A 20,937-nucleotide genomic window follows, 5' to 3' on the forward strand; every position below is an offset into this window, starting at 1 on the left:
ACACGGGTACCTTCAAAAAAAGCGCGTACAGAAGGCCGGCTGTGATTCCTCTGGTATTGCAAGAGAATGTGGGCGGTTGTGATCACTTATCACCAAGTCACTCTTGTTTCCTCCTTCCTTAAAAGTAGAGTAGTTTCCCTGTAGCAACATCGTCTTTGTAATGCGGTTCTATCTCGCTTCCTCATGGGCCCTTCGAAAATTTGGAAGTCATTTATTCTGAATACACATTCACATTAAGGCTGGGGATCGATCCAACGGCCTTGAGGAGTCGACTGGAGCTAGGTTACCTCTCTCGTACAAGATTGCCATAGTTTCAATTTGGAATTAGAGCATTATTAATTTATTACAAATATAATAAAATTTTTTGTAAAACTAACATAACTATGTTATGTTGAATAGTACTGGTAGTACAATTAATAAATTTTCGTACAATTTTTATCTATATTGAAGCAGCCATCCTAATCATTCAATATAGATAAAGTCATCAGTTGGAGCCATCCAACTGTAAAGGTATTTTGGTGTTTTTTTGCACTGTCTATAAAAAATTTAAATGTAATGAAAAAATGAATTTTCTTCTCATATTCTGTTAATATAAAATTATTTTTGTAAAAATATAGGCTTTATATAAACCGTCGCGAAATGGTTTCAACTATGCGCTATTTTGGTGATTTTTTTGGGATAGCAGCCTTAATATATTTTATTTTGAAGGTGTTCGTTGCGATTGGATCTACGCCCCGCACTGAACTAGCAGAGCCCTCCTACTTGGAACTAGATCCTGTCAACGGAGGATACATGGTCAATACGGAGCTGGAAGCTAGGACACATCTTTATGTCGTAAGATACCATAATATGAACTAAATTAGTGCCCATGTCGGCATGACGTCACGCGTCGGGTAGCGTTGACATACAAATGAAAATTTTTTTTGACAACGATTTTATTATAATAATTTATTAAGAAGAAAAATAATCACTAGTGTAAACATAAGTTGAATTATGAGTTCCACAATAGTTAACCATAGGCGAAACTTTTATTTTTCTTCATCGGAAATGTAATCGTTTTGAATTTTTATAATGAACTCTTAATCTTAATGCATCAGCCTTACGGTTCACATTTTTTTAAATGGAAGTAGGGGACGAGACAAGTAGGACCTTGCGTTGGTAATGGTAATTGATACGCCTTTCCCATTAGAATGCAGTGCCGCTCAGGATTCTTAAACAATATCAATCTTAAAAAATTGTGAGCGGCACTACAATTGCACTCGTCACCTTGAGACATTAGATGATAAGTCTCATTTGCCCAGTAATTTCACTAGCTACGGCGCTCTTCAGACCGAAACACAATAAGGCTTACACACTACTGTTTGACGGCAGAAATAGGCGCCGTTGCGGTACCCATAATCTAGTCGGTATCCTGTGCAAAGAAGCCTCCCACTGGTAAACGTATTTTGAATGTTAATTAAGAGTAAGAATAAGGGAATATAAGTAAATTATCATCATCATCATATTTTAGCCGGAAGACGTCCACTGCTGGACAAAGGCCTCCCGGACCAAAGATCGCCATGACGATTGGTCCTGCGCTGCCCTCATCCAACCTATTCCGGCGATCTTAACCAGATAATCTGTCCATCTTGTGGGTGGGTGTCAATATAAGTAAATGAATATATAAAATATGTACTGTTAACTGTAGTAAAAAGTAGCATAGAGCTGCAGTATGCAGTGCACTTCGCTCTGTCCGCAGTCCAAACAATTAGGACGTAATGTCTAATGGCTGTGTCGTTATATGTGTAAGGCGGGCGACGCAGCGAGCGTATACAGCCAGTGGAAGGATACTCGGCTGCGTATGGAGCACTATGGCACCTCTATGGAGGAGGGCTACCTCGCGGGCTCCAACATGACTGGCTACTGGACACCGTGCAACGTGGAGCCGCACTTCCGTCTGGTGCTCGAGGGCGCGCTTGAAATGGAGGTGCGTGACGTCTTTTGATTGCATATGAGGTCAAAAGTGTTAGGACTTTAAATTATAATTGAAAAGACAGGGTTTGAAGGCTTGTTTTAATTATTCCGTTTCAGGTAGTACATCGCATATCACATACATTAGAGAGACCTTATTAACCTGATTCTTGCCGCCGAATTCCACCTTCGCACGACACGCCACAAGTTAGGACATCATCCCCACCATCTGGATGTGTGGCGGTCCTCCATAGTGCGGTTTTCAAGGAGCTTTCTTCCACGTACTACAAAGCTGTGGAATGAGCTTCCTTACGCGGTGTTTCCGGGACGATATGACATGGGTACCTTCAAAAAAAGCGCGTACACCTTCCTTAAAGGCCGGCCACGCTCTTGTGATTCCTCTGGTGTTGCAAGAGGATGTGGGCGCGGTGATCACTTAACACCAGGTGACACGTACGCTCGTTTGTTCTCATATTCCATAAAACAAAGAGACGCACGTCATGACAGTAACTCAATTCTACTTTATTAATATCCATAGACAACTGTGTTGTCACCTTAGAATATTAACGCTGCAGACGTAGCGTCAGTAACTTCATTACAAATACAAAGGACAAGCGATATACAACTAAGGCAGAGATAGAACGGGACAAAGCTATTGTTCTTGCATCTCTATCGCGTAACCCATTCATTTATTTGGCCAATGACAACTTTGGGACAAATAAACAAAGATCTGTCATGTCATCGAGCGTGCGAAATTTTTATGGTTTTATTGTTTTGAAACATATTTGGTGTGAGATACCTATTCAAATTCAAATATTTTTATTCAAAATAGGATGTGGAATCACTTATTGAAAGTCAAAAAAACTACCACCCATTCCAAAATCAATGCCTCAGGCCTGAGAAGAATGGGCGCATCAAACTCAGCGGGTTTTTTTTCATCAAGATTGTTTTACAATTAAAGTAACATTTACAAAGTAACATTGTACAATTAAACTTATTATTTAATAGCCTGAGGGCGGTCGCTCCATTCCCAATCACTGGTATCATTAAGAAAGTCATTTTTGTTATAGTAAGTAACCTTTACCACACAAACGTTTTTTAACAATTCTTTTGAATAACGTAATACTTTTATTTTGAACATTTTCTGGGATCTTGTTGTAAAAGCATATCGCCCCAAAAAGACTTACTAACTCGACTTAATCGAGTAGTAGGCATAAGTTTATGTCTGTTCCTGGTGTTAACATTATGGTTATGAAATTATGGTTATGCCTTCCAACTTTTATAATTTTAGGCCATGGTTGGGTGTTGTGTGTCTGGTTGCCAAAGCCGTAGTGAATGTATAAATCCAGGAGTTAGCTTCCACACATATTGCTTTTCACCTAACACTTTCAATATAAATTGTAACAGGCTCGTATCAAATATTTTTTTTTATGAAATATTCTTTCTAAAAGTATTTTTTTTGATCCATAGTTACCTATTTTCAGTAAATTTGTGTAATCAAAAAACAGTGACAGCCAAAATGTTGCCATAACATAGGTATAGTTTTACCCAAATTATAGGGTAATGATTTATTTTAAACCTTATTTTGTTCAATTTTATTACAATAGCATACAGCAGGTATTTATTATTAGCATTAATCATTTTCAACGGTGTATTTGTATGGAGTAAGGAAATTAGAACGACATTTGTATGTTTTCCTGTATATAATAATAAAACAAGGAAAATGATGTAGGGATGTTTGACAATGTGTATTTAAACAAGATCCAATACTAAAAAAATGTATAAAAGCAACAGAACGAACAGAATTATGGGAACCACATAAACATGCAAGAATTTCTTTAGTCCACTTTGATGCGACACAAATAATAACAAAAAATATAAACAAACGGCTCATTGAAGGTGCAGTTCAAATTAATTCATGTGAGTGAATAAATTTCCCGCTCTCGCCTCGTCACTTTGCACAAGTGCGACTCAAGCTGTAACTATGTATATAGTTAGAAATCTATCTTGGATGACACCGACTGCAGAAATAACAATAATTAACTACATCATATTGTTGTAATAATTTGACTGACTTTTAGGTAGTCTAATATTTATCATTTTATTTTACTTTTTTTTATGGAATAGGAGGACAAACGAGCGTACGGGTCACCTGGTGTTAAGTGATCACCGCCGCCCACATTCTCACACAAGAGCGTTGCCGGCCTTTAAGGAAGGTGTACGCGCTTTTTTTGAAGGTACCCATGTCGTATCGTCCCGAAAATACCGCACAAGGAAGCTCATTCCACAGCTTTGTAGTACGTGGAAGAAAGCTCCTTGTTCCTCCAAAAACCGCACTGTGGAGGACCGCCACACATCCAGATGGTGGGGATGATATCCTAACTTGTGGCGTGTCGTGCGAAGGTGGAATTTGGCGGCAGAAGAAGCTTAGGAGAACTCTTAAAATATTTTTAGATATAGTTAGTAATAAAGTTACACTGGTAGTTGCGGACGAAGTTAAGGGTATTAGCTAGTATATAAAATAATGCATGATAACATAACATAAGGATGACAGAATAACTAAACAGCAGAAGAGGTAGGTATTATAATAACGAAAGCTGAATGAAAACGAAGAATTGATATATAGGCATTCGTAAGTAGTGATAATTTGAAATGATTGTTCGCGCAGGCCGTAGGTGAGGTTGGAGCATGTATGCCGACAGTGGGAGTGTTCAAGCCGTGCGCGGATGACGCGCAGCCCCAGCAGAAGGCTGCAGCAGCAGAGGTCGGCGGTGGTGACAGACCTTGCTACAAAAAGTGAGTTGGTCTATTTTTAGTTTCGATTGATTGACTTTCCAATAGCACCAAACAATCTAATTCAATATAATATGTATTACACAAATCAAAATTTGAAAACTAAATCAACTTCATCTGTTGAAGCCACAACCTGAGAGTTTAACAAGACATAGAAGATTTATCAACGATACGTCACTCGAAGCGTTGGCTGGGTTTTGGGTTTCTTAAGAATCCTGGGCGGCACTGCATTGTAATGGGCAGGGCGTATCAATTACCCAAAAGTGAGATTTATCTCTTTAAAAAATAACAAATTCTTTAGAATATGTATTACTGTGAGATCCGTTGTAGTAAAAAAAGATATATTGGGTCATGCCAGGGCCAAGTTACTCTTTTTATTTAAAACATAAAATATAAACGATAAGTTATGTTTTTAAAGTGATAACCCTCACTTCTAGGATTAATACACAAATAAAATTTGAAAAACAAAATGTTATGTACGATGCGGGATTCGAACCCACGACCTCCGGCGTTCCGTGCCGGTGCTCTAACCAACTGAGCTAACCGTTCGAGTACCGCCTCGTTATAAAATTCTGTTTGCTTTGTTCAACTCTCGGGTTGTGGCTTCATCTACACATAAAATATTTTCAATTATAAAGTCACTATAAGATGTTGTTAGGTGAGCTAATTACATAGAAATTGAATACAGTAGGACCCTTAGGAGCTGAATAAATTGAACGAACATGGATCTCTCAACTTTTTACGGTAAATGAACTTACTTGCGCGACTTGGGATTTTTACAAGTTACGTTTTTGATGACATTATAGTGTATTGAGGGTGAGGGGTGCTCCGTCATATAGTATGAGTAGAAAAGAAGTCCACCAGTGGGAGGCTTACCAGTGGGAGGCTCCTTTGCACAGGATGCCGGCTAGATTATGGGTACCACAACGGCGCCTATTTCTGCCGTGAAGCAGTAATGTGTAAGCATTACTGTGTTTCGGTCTGAAGGGCGCCGTAGCTAGTGAAATTACTGGGCAAATGAGACTCAACATCTTGTCTCAAGGTGACGAGCGCAGTTGTAGTGCCGCTCAGAATTTTTGGGGTTTCAAGAATCCTGAGCGGCACTGCATTGTAATGGGCAGGGCGTATCAGTTACCATCAGCTGAACGTCCTCTCGTCTTGTCCCCTATTTTCATAAAAAAAAAGTCTCCAAACAGAAAGAAACCTTGTGTAGTGGTCAATGTATTCTTAACTATTCGATTCTAGGTTATTGCCTAGACCAAAACATTAAGAAATTCCGGTTTGTTTGCGTACATTTGATACATAACATTCCTTACACATATAAAACTTGAGAACAAAATTTATGAACGAGTCCCTCTCGAACCCGCGACCTCTCGCGTTCCGTGCGAGCGCTCTTTCCACCGAGCCAACCGTTTGAATGAGGTATCGTTGATAAATCTTGTTTTCAAATTTTATTTGTGTAATTTATTCCAGAAGTGAGGTTTACACTTTAAAAGCATAGTTTAGATTTGAAAGAGCGAAATCTTAAGTTAATTTCCCAATATGCAAATATTACGGTCGAGTAGGTTACCAACTGTGAAGTAGATCCTTTAGTGTAGGGGAAGCCACAACCTGAGAGTTGAACAAGAGATACAAGATTTATCAACGATACGTCACTCAAACAGATGGCTCAGTGGAGAGAGCGCTCGCACGGAACATTCATTTTAATTTTCTTTTCAGGTCCGAACAATACCAGAATCGGTACAAGCGTGGGTTGATCTACTATCTTCGCGATGAGACTGTTGTCGGCATAGTCTTCTGGAACTGGCCGCATATTGACGATCGCAAGGACGTCGCCGTTGAGGTACTTCTTCTCTCTTGAGAACGAGCGTTTCATAATTATGATTACACTTTTTGAAGGATTAAAACGAGTGTAATTGTAACTGTTTTACACGCTTTATATTAGCTTCACTTGTATGTTTGTAAACGACTTCTTTGGGCGCGATTTTGACCCACTTTAAACGGCTAGATTTCGTTCAAACTTTGTAGATTTATCGAGGACCGATGACATTACACTAATTTGATAAAATTATTCAATTTTTCAATTTGCAAAATATGATTTTTGTTAATTTATATTATTTTTAAATAAATAAATCACTAATAAACGCCATCTAGTAATTTATTGTAAACTACAAAGGAAACGCGCGACATGTCAAGACAGTTCCACAAAATTAAAGTATCTAATTCGTTTAGAAGCGTATAGATGGCGGTGAATTTATATTTCGATTGTAAATTATTAATCCGTGATTTAACTGAGCTAATTATTCTAAGAACTAGTTCGGGGATCTAACACGCTTTATATAAAATTCAACTAAAAAATAGAAAATAAATTTAAATTGAAAATAGATATTATTAAAATAATAATTCTTCTACATCCCACGCTTTTTTTATAATGAAATATATATTATTTTTTTACACTATTTTCAATTTAAATTTATTTTTTAGTTGAATTTTTATATTTTTATAAGCGTGTTCTGATTTTTTTTAACTATTATTTATTATATTAGATTTTGCGTGGTAGATGATTTTCAGTCCCCCTGAAAACGAGATCTGGAAAGGTCTTGTCGGGTTAACTAAAATAATAATTTAAATGTTACTTTTACGCAAAATGTAATATCACAGTTACAATTACGCGCGTTTTAATCCTATAAGAGTGTTTTATTTAAATGTGTAACTCTCGTGTTGATCAAAGAAAATAATTTTTTGTTTTACCCTGAAAGCGGCTCTGGATTCAATAGTTTCTTTTATTTGCTTCTATTTTGATTAGATTTGCAGCATGTCTTAACAGCTCTCTCTTAACCTTTGCTATTTGTGTTTTCATTCGCAATTAGTCTATCACACCTTTTGTAAAAAAAAATCTTAATAATTCTTAATGATAATTCTTCAACTCAATTGAAAACGAATTAATAATAATAATAATAATACTTTTTATTTCATTTTCTTTTACACTCACTGCAAATAACTTAAATTACTAAATGTACAATATTTATTACATAATACCAATTATTTTCATCTTTTTATCGCTAATTGTAACAATACATTGAACATTGAAAATTTGGTTTTGCAGTGATATTAAAAGACCTCTGACCCCGAAACTAGTTAAAACTGTATCTTCGGAGTCAGTGATTCCTCGACAAATGACAATGACAAACGAAACAAAAATTAAAAATTAAATGTGAATGTATGTGTGTGTGTGTGTGTGTGTGTGTGTGTGTGTAATTCTTAGTGAGTAGGTTACAGTAGACTTTCCGTTTCTGAATATGATAATTGTTTAAGATAAGTGGTGGTTTTCTTTTTTACCTCAAAATTGCTTAGTGTGTAGATAAAAGTCTTCTCATGAATCTTATTGTAAAGCTTAGAGGAGAGAGCATCATATTGACGTTTTGCGAAGGCCGTTTTACATTTTATTATGGGACATATATGGGTGCGGCGTCGTTCAAGAACAGTCACGTTGAGGGGTAGGGTCGCATGTTTTCTTAATACACTCCGAATAATATATAGTTGCCGGACCGTTAAGACTTGGCATTCTGAGTAAAGGAGGTTGGTAGAGTATCGGATAGGTTTATAAAGCATTATCTTTAGAATAGCTCTTTGAGCTCTTTCCAGACTTAACATAATAGTTACGCGGGCTCCACCCCAAACAGGGATACAATAGGTCAAAAGTGATTGGCATAAGGCAAGGTATACAGTTTTCACCGTATTGGGATCAGTCAAGTGTCGTAACGTCTTAAATATGTATATTAATTTCCGCAGCCTCACTTTTAACGCTTCTATTTGTGTATGCCATTTTAGGTTAGAGTCTATGTGGATTCCGAGGTATTTTACGCTGGAGACAATATTGAGAGAGGGGCAGTTACAGGTGGGTGTTATTGGATGACAAGTATGTATAATGATATTTGAGTTTTCAGGTGGAACCGAGGAAGCAGATGTTAAGGAAAAAGGAAGAATTTGTGTTTTCCGGATATTTAGTGTGAGTAAATTAGTTGAAAGCCAATCGGCCACGATGTTAATCGCTTCTTGGGCGTGCTGTTTGGCACTACTCCAGTCATTACCATGTACAACGAGTGCGGTGTCATCTGCATACGCGTATATGCTGCAGTATGGTATGTTTATTTTGCACAGATCGTTGACATACAGCTGGAAGAGTGTAGGTCCCAAGATACTGCCCTGCGGGACACCGTGGTCAATTAACTCCGTGTCACTGATATGCTTGTCTATTTTCACACTCTGTTGCCGATTCAAAAGATAACTCCGGAAAATTCCCAGCGCTTGACCTCGAATTCCATAACGCTCTAACTTAGTGATTAAGGTCGGAATTGATACCGTGTCAAAGGCTTTGGAGAGATCTAAGAAGATTGCAAAACATTTTATTTTATTATCAAGTTTACTCACTACGTTACTAATAAGATTTGTGGTTGCAATTTCTGAAGATATACCCTTTCTGAACCCGAATTGATTTTTAGCTATTATGTCATATTTATTGAGAAATTTAACAAGTTGGTTGTTAAGTATCTTTTCCAGGACCTTGGACAGGACTGGTAAAACCGAAATCGGCCTATAATTAGATACGTCCCCTTTATCCCCTTGTTTATAAATGGGACTGACTAAGGCTCTTTTCATTACATCAGGAAACACACCCGTAGATATGGAAATGTTACAGATATGTGTGATTGGAGGTATCAGGACTTTTTTGGACGCTTTGATTACCAAGGGTGTGATTCGGTCCCAACCCGGAGCAGAGTCGTCTCGTAGTCCACAGATTATGCGTTCAACTTCATCAGTACCAATCTCAAGGAGAACAAGGGAGTTGGATTGTGTGGAGGTTGTCAGTGACTCCATTCTTGTGGTATTGGGAACAATCTTAGCTGCTAGATTTTTAGCTAAACTCACAAAGTGCTTATTAACTGCATTAACTGCAATATGAGGATCATCGTATAAGGTAAGGAGAGGCTGTGAGGACTCTGGTTTCCGAGTTGAATTGAAATTTGTAGCAGTTTTAACCACCTTCCACATGGCTTTTGGATTTTTATGTGTTTTCAAAAACTCATTTTTTTGAAATTCACGTTTCAGTTTATGCAGAAGGTTACTCAGAAAATTACGGTATCTTTTATATGTTGTATCAAGAATGTGATTAGTAGGGTTTTGACGTAATTTTTTATGTAAGTTGTCTCTATTACGCATACATCGAAGTAGACCTGGAGTTATCCAGGGCTTTATGTTATGTCTTTTTCGAGATGTGACTATTAAATTTGTAAAAAGGCTCATAGTGTTGGTAATTATAGAAGTTAGTCGGTTAGTTGCCAAATCTGCGTCCATAGTAGACATGATAGAGGAAAAGTCGGATGTATCGAGTGCCTTCCGAACACCTTCATAGTCTACGCTAGTTTTAGTCCTGTTTGAATTATCGCCATGATGTAATCGACCACGGTCGATGCTCAGCATAATGGGAAGATGATCAGTTATAGGGGAATCAAAGACTATAGCTTTAGAAGTGAGGTTTGTTTTTAAGAGTATATGATCCAAGCAATTGTGTATTCTAGTAGGGAATGTGTGGGCCGGTAATAAACCTAGAGCAGCCGTAGATGTCAGGTAGTAATCCGAACATCTGTCGGTATTATTGGGCTTAATGTCTATATTTATATCCCCCAATATGGCAATATTTTTAAACGTATCTAAGCTGGAGACTACAGTTGTAAGAGAATTTATGAAGTTGTCTATGTTGGAATATGATGGGGAGCGATAGATACCGATAAACGCAAAATCTTTACCAATGGTACATATTATGCAATTTCCATCCTCAAATTTAGGTTCCCAGACTATAACGTCCAAATATTGTTTAACGTACATCACTACGCCGTCGTTCTGCAGTTTGTTATTGTGGGTACAATATGAAGCGTAACCATCTAGTGGCGGTAATTGATGGGTATTTTTAAGCCAGCACTCACTTAGAATAAGAATATCAACGTCCGAGCCCAACCTGCTAAGAAAAACTGTCAGCTGATCAAAGTTTTTATTTATACTCCTGATATTTATATGAAGGCTTTTAATACATCTAGCGGGGCTACCTATTATTTGTAAGAATTGATCGTGTGAGCACTGAAAGGAGTTTGCGACACTAAAAGCATCTATTTAAATTGATGATTATTTTGATTGATGAGATTGATTATTGTGTTGGCAAATTATTATTGGCAAAGAATTGAGTTGTCATTTTTAATATATAGTTTTGACAGTTATTTTTGATCGGAAAAGTTGCGTTATATAATGAAACTCGTAACGAAAATAACAATAGTTTGTCCTTAGATTAACGATTGGTCTTTGCTGCGCTCCAACTTGATACCGTGCTACCTAAGAACATTAGTTTTCTTATTACGGCATGTATCGGGTTTTTGTAAAAATTCTTGTGTACGAGGCATCTTAACACTCAATGGCATTGTAACATACGCTTTGTGTTATTTTACAATTAATAAAATACAAAATACTTACTCATGATATGCGATCCCAGTGTCTTTATTTCTTGTAGTATTATTTTTACAAAGGCTTCCTACGCAACCCAATATTTTACTTTCGATTATTAGCAAAGTTTATTATTCAAATTCAAATTCAAAAATACTTTATTCATGTAGGTCACAGAAATGACACTTATGAATGTCAAAAAAAAATATAAAAATATTGTTTCTTATTGAATTTACCGCTACTTCGTAAAGGGTTGAGCTAATGAGAAGAAGTAGCAAGTAACTCATTGCCACTCTTTTAAGTCAAGATTTACATTTTAGTTGTTTTACAAATCATTTCAATTACAATATATGCAAAGTGACGCAACAAAAATACTAAAATGTCAAAAACTGAAAGGCTTACACGAGTAAGTCAAAAAAAGAAAAAAAAGTAAATTAATACTTATAAACACAAGAGTTATTGAGTATAGTAGATGCATCAATCCACACATACCGTAAATAAATAGAGGCATCATGTGAGCATTTCATAAAATATAATATATAATAACTTTAAAGGAAATAATAATAATAAAAAAACACATAAAGCAGACCTCCCGGTAACAAGATCATCCAGCCCCCACGAGTAGCACCCGTTCACGAGCATGACGCATGGACCAGCCATCGCCTCCCTCGACCATATTTTAGGGAAGGGAACGACCCGCCCCACGTCGCCGCCACAAGCAGAGGCATTTAAGCGAGCATTATCATATTATTAGTTGCCGCTCTTTGCACCTACGCCAGCGGTATCTAGTAATAGTGTAGCGGAGACCAATCCGTAATCTAATAGTTTGCCTTTACAAGATGAAACAGATTCGTGCGAGTTTAGGTAAGGTTGCTCTTTGAAATTTTGTAAATGCTCGCACAATAAAGCGATAATATGCGCAATATCAATGCATAATACTAGATAGGTATGAGTATAGACTCACAATATTATAGAGTAAAGATAAAAAGAACATCTAGCATATTTATTATTACTGCAACAAATATTGTTTGATAAGTCGTCAACTGTCAGCCTTTCGCATTATTATTTCTATACTAAACCCACGGACAAGTAAAAAATAAGGACTCCGCGTCACCTTACAGAACAGTGTAGCACCAAAACAAGCCGATTAACGTGGAAATACATAGCCCCACGCACACTCCTACACTACTACAGGCCGATAGGCGGCCATTATGAGAATTGTCATCGTCTGTGACAGATCAGTTTGCGTCTCAATAAAATATTTTAAAAATGCCGCCGTGCGTTGTGAAAAAGTGTAAAAACGACACTATATAAGTATTTGTGGCCATATAAATTGTGTAACTAGTATCCCCCGTAACCGCACACACACTAGCATAACGGTGCTTCACTTGCTAATATCACGGCGCGGAGTTCTTCTTTTTTTACTCGTCCGTGACTAAATCTAGTCCTTTTGTACAAATCCAAATTGGTCGCAAAATCTACGGTTATGAGTGTCAAAATAATATTGCACGTAGAAACTTTATATAAATTTACCCCTTAATTTGAGGTACCACTCGGTATTGGGGAAGAGTTCTGTACATGTCCCTTGTTGAGAAAAAATATATGTGTGTAATATTTTATTTATAAGCTATCCTAAATGTGTATTTGATTACTTTTCACGCGTTCACGTTTTTAGGTCTTCATGGTTATATTTTTAAGAGGCGATGTCAGATTACTTTAATCCGGATTTTGGACGTGTTCCCTAGAAGGTCCATATGTTACAATTGATCCGGATATGAAGTAGAATGTGGAGACATCACTAAAAATATCATAAAAAGTCGTTAGATTAAATGCTACAATAAAAGAACATTTCAAAAATCTTGAGAACCCCTGCCTTATTTATTGTATAAACAAACATGAACTTGTTATGCCTATTACTCGGTTGGGTCGAGTTAGTAAGTCTTTTGCTGGGTGATGTATATGCTTCTACAATATGATTCCAAAAAATGTACAAAACAAATGTGTTACGAAATTTAAAAGAATTGTTAAGAAACGTTTGTATGGGAAAGGTTACTATAGCATAAACGATTTTCTTAATGGATCCACAGACTGGCAATGAAGCGAACACCCTTAGGCTCTTTAATTTTAAATGTTTATTGTACGATATCACATTGTAATCCATATTTTTATATAAAAAAAGCCCGCTGAGTTTCTTGCGCCCATTCTTCTCAGGTCTGAGCCCATCTTTTTTGAATGGGTGGTAGTTTTTGACGTTCAATAAGTGATTTTGAATCCCGTTTTGAATAAAAATATTTGAATTTGAATATCAGTAAACTAAGGACTTCGCCCTGGCCTCGGTCCAATGGCGTATAGCTAACGCCAGCGGCATCTCAAACGAATAAAGGAGGCGATGTTTATTATTAAGGCGACACTAAATGCCGGCGACCTTGAGCGATATGAGTTCACGGCTCCTATGTAACAAAGCCTATATTTGCAAAATTCTTGCGTCGAAAATTTAACATTTTTACAGGCGCAAACAGTTTAATTGTATACAATCCTCATTATTGATTACTAATCTTAATAAATGTACCAACACAAAAAAGTAAAAGCTATAAGAACAACTTTTATTAGAGCAGTATACTAAACAAATGCATCATACCGAGAAAAAACTTGTTTAACTGCAAACAAAACTGGTAGTTCATAATAGCTCTGGAGTGTTAAGTTTAACTAACAGCAAGCATTAGCAACCTACAAGTAAGACTTAAGGGTACGTGTAACAGGATAAAGTAGTGCTTATAGCTCCAAATGCTATATTTTCACCATAAAACTTGTCTAAAAACACCCTGTTTGCGTGTTTTCTGCTTACTCTTCGCCTTAATACAAAACTTTTGTTTTTGCCGTTGACAGTTACTGCGAGCGAAGCCGAATTACAAAGAAATCAATATGCTGTCTGAACTGCTCGAGTTTCCGCAAACAGAATGCGAGGACGCACCCGAGGACCTCCACCTCAAGGCACCACTCTGTATTCAAAGGTTGGCGAGTCATGTGGTGTAATTAGTAAGGAGGTAGATGTTAGCAGCCAGGTCACCTTTATTAGAAGTAGGACCTGCATATATGTGCTGTGTTAGTTCATGGCACTTATGCCACCGCGCTTTATTACAGTCTATCAAATAATATTATTTATAAGTATTTTTTTAAGTTATACAAGTCAAAACGTGTGTGTGTGGTGTAAGACTTTAAACTCCTCCGCAACGGCTTGACCGATTCTCATGAAATTTTGAGTGCATATTGGGTAGGTCTGAGAATCGGACATCTATAGGGTGGTCAGCACGATTTGTTTTTTAATTTGTTTGATTATGAGTCGGCATTAAAAAATACATACAACTTCAAATTTTCACCCATCTACGATCAACAGTTACTTTTGTATCGCGATTTTAATATCGGCAAGACAACGTCTGCTGGGTCAGCTAGTATAATATAAAATATTGGAACTGTAAAAGAGTTGCAATGAGTTTCTTGCTACTTTTTCTCATGAAACCTCAACTTTTCCGAAGTGGAAGTAAGTTCTGACATTCATAATAGATATCTCATATAGATTCGCTTAAAACAAAATTATTAAAACTCTTATCTTTGTAGTGCAAAATATATTCTTAACAGAGCGTTCGTTCTACACAAAGTAGAAGTCGTTTGATGGGCTGTTGCTTAGACAGGTTTATTACTTAATTACTTACACTCGCGATTCGTATGTCACTTTATGTAGGTGTGCGTGCGTTGCACAAAAAAGAGGGTGACAGTCAACCTCAATTTCTTTCGACGTTTTCACAGTTGTCACAGTTTAACTAGATATATAAATGATCAATGAATAGCATGTGTCACTTTATGCAAAAAATTTTTTAAATGCTCTTGCCAAACTTCCACCTACACGAATGACTAGTAACATTAGTAATTAACACAATATATATAGTTTTTCTTCTAGTAATCGTATTATTATGAGCTATGGTTACAAAATCAGCATTTGACCTTAATAACCAGTAGTTTGTTGATATTCGTGAAGGTTTTGCGGTTCATTCATTCATTCAAGCCCGCTGAGTTTGTTCCGCCCGTTCTTCTCAGGTCTGAGGCGTAGCTTTTGGAATTGATGATAGTTTTTTGTCTTTCAATAAATGATATCACATGCTATTTTGAATGAATTTGAATTCATTCATGCGGTTTTCTAAACTCATCTCTATTTAGAAAACCGTAGTGCTTCCTCCACGCTGGTATCTTCGTTGATGTTGATTTTCATGCGAAATTTTACAGATTTTTCGAAAAACTGTAGAATATTATGTTCTTCGTTGATAATACAATTCATATGTACATTATGAGGTATCATGCGAAATGACGAATGAGTTCTTATGACAATAACTTTACTTCTGTGATTGTGAAGATATTTAGTTATACACCAAAGTTTACAGAGATTCGAACTCGAGCCTCAGCGGATACGCGCATGCGCTGTAACCACTTAGGCAATCTTCCGAATGACGCATTTTCTTTAGTGTATTAATTTAATTTAAAAGATTCAATTTGATTCTGATGTAATAAAGCCTTGTGCGGTATATTTGGGACGATACGGCATGGGTACCTTAAAATAAACGAGTACAGCTTCCTTAAGGCCACCAACGCTCCTATGATTCCTCTGGTGTTGCAAGAGAATGTGGGCGGCGGTGATAAGTTAACATCAGATGACCCGTATACTCGTTAGTCCATAAAAATCCATCATTCGTTAAAATAAAAACCAACTTTAAAGATATGATATCTGTCAAATGATAAACAAATTTCTTTCGTATGCTCTCGGAAATATATTTTTAATCTGTTGCTATGGATTTATTTATTAGATACTAGTTGATACCCGCGACTACGTCCGCGTAAACAACATGACTAAGCACGTAGTACTTATAAAAATCTTTATTTCTTATGACAAAACTTAAGATTTATCGTTCATAAAACTTTTGTTATCATATTTTATTTGAGCTAAAATTAAGTTTATATTTTACTTGCTGAGAAATTTGGAAATATATTAAAATTCTAATTAATTATTCATTTTAAACTATTCTTTCTGATTTTTGAACGACGGGGGTCACATCAAAGGTTAAACAAAAATGTTGTTATTTAATTACAAGCATTTTTATATTTATTCACATTTTAAACCTTCTCTGGACTTCCACAAATAATTCAAGACCAAAATTAGCCACATCGCTCTAGCCGTTCTCGAATTTTAGCGAGACTAACGAACAGCAATTTATTTATATATATATACTAGTGGAACCGACAGACGTTGTCCTGTACACACGTCTTAAATTTGAATAATCGGTCCAGACGTTAGGAGGAGTTCACTAAAATACACATGAGCAGGAGAATTATATTATATGGACGGAATTGAGAATCTAAACCAATCTCAAATTCACTGGAACACACAAAAAAATCATCAAAATCGGTCCAGCCGTTTAGGAGGTAGTTCCATTGTGAATCTAAACCATTCTCGAATCCACCTGAAGACACACACCAATCTCAAATTCACTGGAACAACCAAAAACTTCATCAAAATTGGTCCAGCCGTTAAGGAGGTAGTTCAATTGTGAATCTAAACCATCCTCGAATCCCCTTGAACTCACACAAAAAATTTCATCAAAATCGGTCCAGTCGTCTAGGAGGAGTTCAGTGACATACATACGCACGCAAGAAATATATATATAAAGATAGATTAAACATGACGAATTGACTAATGAAAACATGGTCATGGCTTATCGTATATGTGTCAGTGACCTGTTAGTGTATAGGTAATTAATATTTCCATTGCATTGTTTCAGATATCGCGAGTTCTGAGTGCTGTGCTTTGTGAATTAAATGACAACGTTGAGATTTGTGAAATTTATAAAGATAAATATATAAAAACACCTTTGTATATGTCTTGATTGATACTACCTTTAGCTATTAAAAGATATAATAAATTAATTAACACACAGTTGCCTTGTAACGTTCATGTTGTACAGTTGTAAAAAAAAAATCATTTTTGTAGACCTATGCATAAATATCCAACACGTATGGGTTTGATACAAAAAAAAAATTGAGTTTCAGTTCTAAAACCCCCAAAATTTATTGTTTTTTTTTCTATTTTTGTGGTTCGGTTCACGGAATACATCTACTTACCAAGTTTTAAGAGTATAGTTCTTATAGTTTCGGAAAAAAGTGGCTGTGACATACGGACGGATAGACAGACAGACATGATGAATCTCTAAGGGTTTATTAATTAATTTACTTAGCTAAAAACAAATTTTTTCTTCTCTTACTTAGCACACACACACACAATTACACACATTCCAATACCAGATCACAGGAGGCGTTCCCCACGGCCCTGTGTTGGGCCCGCTCTTTTGGAACATAATGTACGATGGGCTATTAAAACAGGATCTTCCACTCGGTACAGAACTTGTTGCCTTTGCAGATGACTTGGCTATTGTCATCGTATCAAAATATATCGAGGAAATTAAGTGGAGATTTGATGAGACCTTTGCTGTAGTGCTCTCCGCGTAGCAAGCGCTCTCCGTACAGGCTCGGGCGAAGCTGCCTTTGTCATAGCTGGAACCTTACCCCCATACTTATACCCAGGCAAAAATACAATTCTTATCTTTAAAGATGGCGGGCAAGTAGTTCATAAATAAAAAAGAAATATCTTAAATAGTTTAATAATCTAAAGCACAGAACAAGGCGACGCCACGCTTGATCCAGTGCGCCTGCGGCTTGTGGGTGGCCAGCTCAATGGTCATCACGTAGTTGGTGGAGTGGCCGGTGGTGGACAATGTCCCCGCCCGCACCAGGGTCTTGTACGTGGGACACTCGTAAAGCCCCGCCTGCAGCTTGTGGCTCTGTTCCGGTTTCATGTATATAATGGCCATTTCTGTAACATCATATGTAATGTACTACACGGCCAGATTAGGATCTCTAGACCTCACTGGAACGTGAAGCCCCCTCTCGAACTGGATGTGTGGCGGTACAAAGCTGTTGAATGAGCTTCCTTGTGCGGTGTTTCCGGGACGATACGACCATGGGTACCTTCAAAAAAAGCGCGTACACCTTCCTTAAAGGCCGACTCCTGTGATTCCTTTGGTGTTGCAAGAGAATGTGGGCGGCGGTGATCACTTAACACCACGATCGTTTGTCCTCCCTTTTTCATAAAAAAAAACCGCTCGGCCTGTTGCGTCAGTACGGTCTGCAGTTTCATCACGTTAGGTTAATGCCGTGATATTTTCATGTTATCACTGTTTCATTTCATTTTATGGAAGTTTTCACTGTTGCGGTTTGACTTTTGTTGTTAATAGTTCTGTTGTTCTGTGTGGCTAGAATAGTACTGCCAGAAAATTAAATACTTTTTTTGACTTAACCCAGATTCTTTCATTGTTTTTTCCTCATTATAATATGATACCTTACGGCCGTTCCCAATATACTATCTACAGATAGAGATAAATTACAACCTTCTACTGTCAGTAATTAGCTGTCAATAATCTGACGCTGTCCCAATATATCCGATAAGTCATTCTTTTCGCCGTATATTGGGACGCGTGAATTGCAATTTCCATACAAACTTGTATCGCTGGTAAGCTTAATACGTCGTCCCATTGACTGACAGCGTGTACGGATAGGGTGAGTTACCGTCGATAAGTTTATTGGGACAGACACGATAGTTACGATTTTTATCTCAAGTGGCCTACTTGAGATAAAAATCGTAACTATAACTACAACCGAAAATGAAACTGAATATTGGGAACGACCGTAAATGATGCTTGTTTTGTACACCGTAACAAAGCGACGATGTGACCACCACCGACCAGAGTAAAAGTAACCGAAAAGTTCATTCATAGGCTAGATCACACCAAACAAGAAGAGAAATTTTATGGAATAGGAAGACAAACGAGATTACGGATAACCTGAGGACAAGTGATATCCGCCGCTCATAGTTTCGTGCTATACAGCTCGAGTTAGTCCTCACTAACTCGAGCTGTAGCCAGTCTTTCGTAGGGCGCTTTTTTGATGGTACCTAAAGATTCTATAAAACTGAAAGTACCGCGTAATGAAGTTGATTCCATAGTTTGAGAGTGCGTGGAAAAAAGTCTCTTGAGAACCGAAAGGTGGTGAAAATGTTTTTTAGGTTATGACGTGTGGTGCGATGATGGAAGATGACGGCTGGAAACAAGAACAAACAGCTGTTCGAAACACTCCTCGTAATAAATGCAGTAGAAAACTTACTCGGATCCTACTGTGGCTCTAAATATTAGTTTCATGATTTATAACAATTTAACAACATAGTCGCACCAAAGCTTAACGAATTATAAAGGCATAAAAAGGCATAAAAGGCAAATGCCTTGTTTGTTTCAAATGTTTTCTCAAAATTGATATCTTTTTTATGTCATTTCTAATATACTAGACAGTACTACCGCTTCGAAAACAAATGGCGCTCTGAGAGAGAAGGCGCAAGAAACTCTCCCATAAATCTCCCATAATAAGTAAAATGTACTATAGAAGAAGATGAAGTGAATTAATCTAAGAAATTTATTGCCTCCGACAAATTATAAGGGCTAAAAGGCATAAAAAGGCATTTATTTTCTCAAAATTGATTCCTTTAGAATTCTTTTTGATGTCTTTTCTAATATACTAGATACTACTACCGCTTCGGAAACAAATGGCGCTCTGAGAGCATTTCCTGCATTCTTTTCTTGCGCTCTTTTTAATCAAATATACAATATTGTATTGCCATTGCTATTTTTTTAAAATAATCATAATCTAGTCCCAGGCTGTCGGATCACTTAGATATTCAGCTGTGGATACATTTACCCTTAAAGTTATTATGTATCTTATGAAGTCTACTAGGTTTGTTTACAAGCAATCCCTTATTTCTAGTGTTATAATAATGAAAATCACTATTAAGAGTGAAAAGGTGACCATTTTTGTGAACGTAAGTATATTAAATTTTCATAACATATGTTCTGACAATGAACATACATAACCACAGCTCAATATTCCTAATTTTTATATAATTCGATGAAATCTTTATTCGTGAAATACTTTTAAAAACCATCATATAATTTGGACAGAAAGAAAGAAATTACTTCAAGATCTTACGTTTGTAAATGACGAATATTTTCTATGAAGTTGTAACCTTTGCTGTTTCTTTGTAGATATCTTCAACATACCATTTTCATTTTAAAAATATCTAGACCATACCTGTATGCAGCTCTTTAGGTCTGCTTTCCTCTAAGCTCATATCTCCAAGGTTCCATCGAGCCCCCTCCAAGTACAGGCCTCGTACACAGCAACCGTCCTCCGGTTTCTTACTCGGGGCATCGGCCAGTGGCTTCAAAAATATATAATTTATATTTATTTCAAAAGACTTTTAGTGGTTTTTTATAACAGCAAGGGACGATACGAACAGAACGTGGTAATTGATACGCCTTGCCCATTATAATGCAGTGCCGCTCTGGATTTTTGAAAAACCCAAAAATTCTGAGCGGCACTAGAATTGCGCTCATCACCTTGACACATAAGATGTTAAGTTTCATTTGCCCAGTAATTTCACTAGCTACGGCGGCCTTCAAACCGAAACGCAATAATTCTTACACATTAGGCACTGCTTCACGACAGAAAAAGGCGGCGTTGCGTTACGTACCCATAATCTAGTCGGCATCCTGTGCA

At 36.9% G+C, this 20,937-nt stretch overlaps 1 protein-coding gene across 1 annotated transcript in view; it reads left to right on the forward strand.

Moving 5' to 3' along the window:
* LOC126978104 (apoptosis-inducing factor 1, mitochondrial-like) overlaps positions 1-17,147 on the forward strand; it is a 34,978-nt gene extending 17,831 nt beyond the window's left edge. Inside the window, exons 11-16 of the mRNA XM_050826825.1 lie at positions 709-834; positions 1,790-1,966; positions 4,619-4,746; positions 6,463-6,586; positions 14,122-14,246; positions 17,061-17,147. Of these exons, the coding sequence (XP_050682782.1) occupies positions 709-834; positions 1,790-1,966; positions 4,619-4,746; positions 6,463-6,586; positions 14,122-14,246; positions 17,061-17,076 (696 nt within the window). The 3' untranslated portion in view covers positions 17,077-17,147. The remainder of the gene's footprint in view (positions 1-708; positions 835-1,789; positions 1,967-4,618; positions 4,747-6,462; positions 6,587-14,121; positions 14,247-17,060) is intronic.
* Positions 17,148-20,937: the final 3,790 nt, after the last annotated feature.

Source organism: Leptidea sinapis, chromosome 47 (genome assembly GCF_905404315.1).
Source record: "Leptidea sinapis chromosome 47, ilLepSina1.1, whole genome shotgun sequence".
Taxonomy (NCBI): Eukaryota; Metazoa; Arthropoda; class Insecta; order Lepidoptera; family Pieridae; genus Leptidea; species Leptidea sinapis.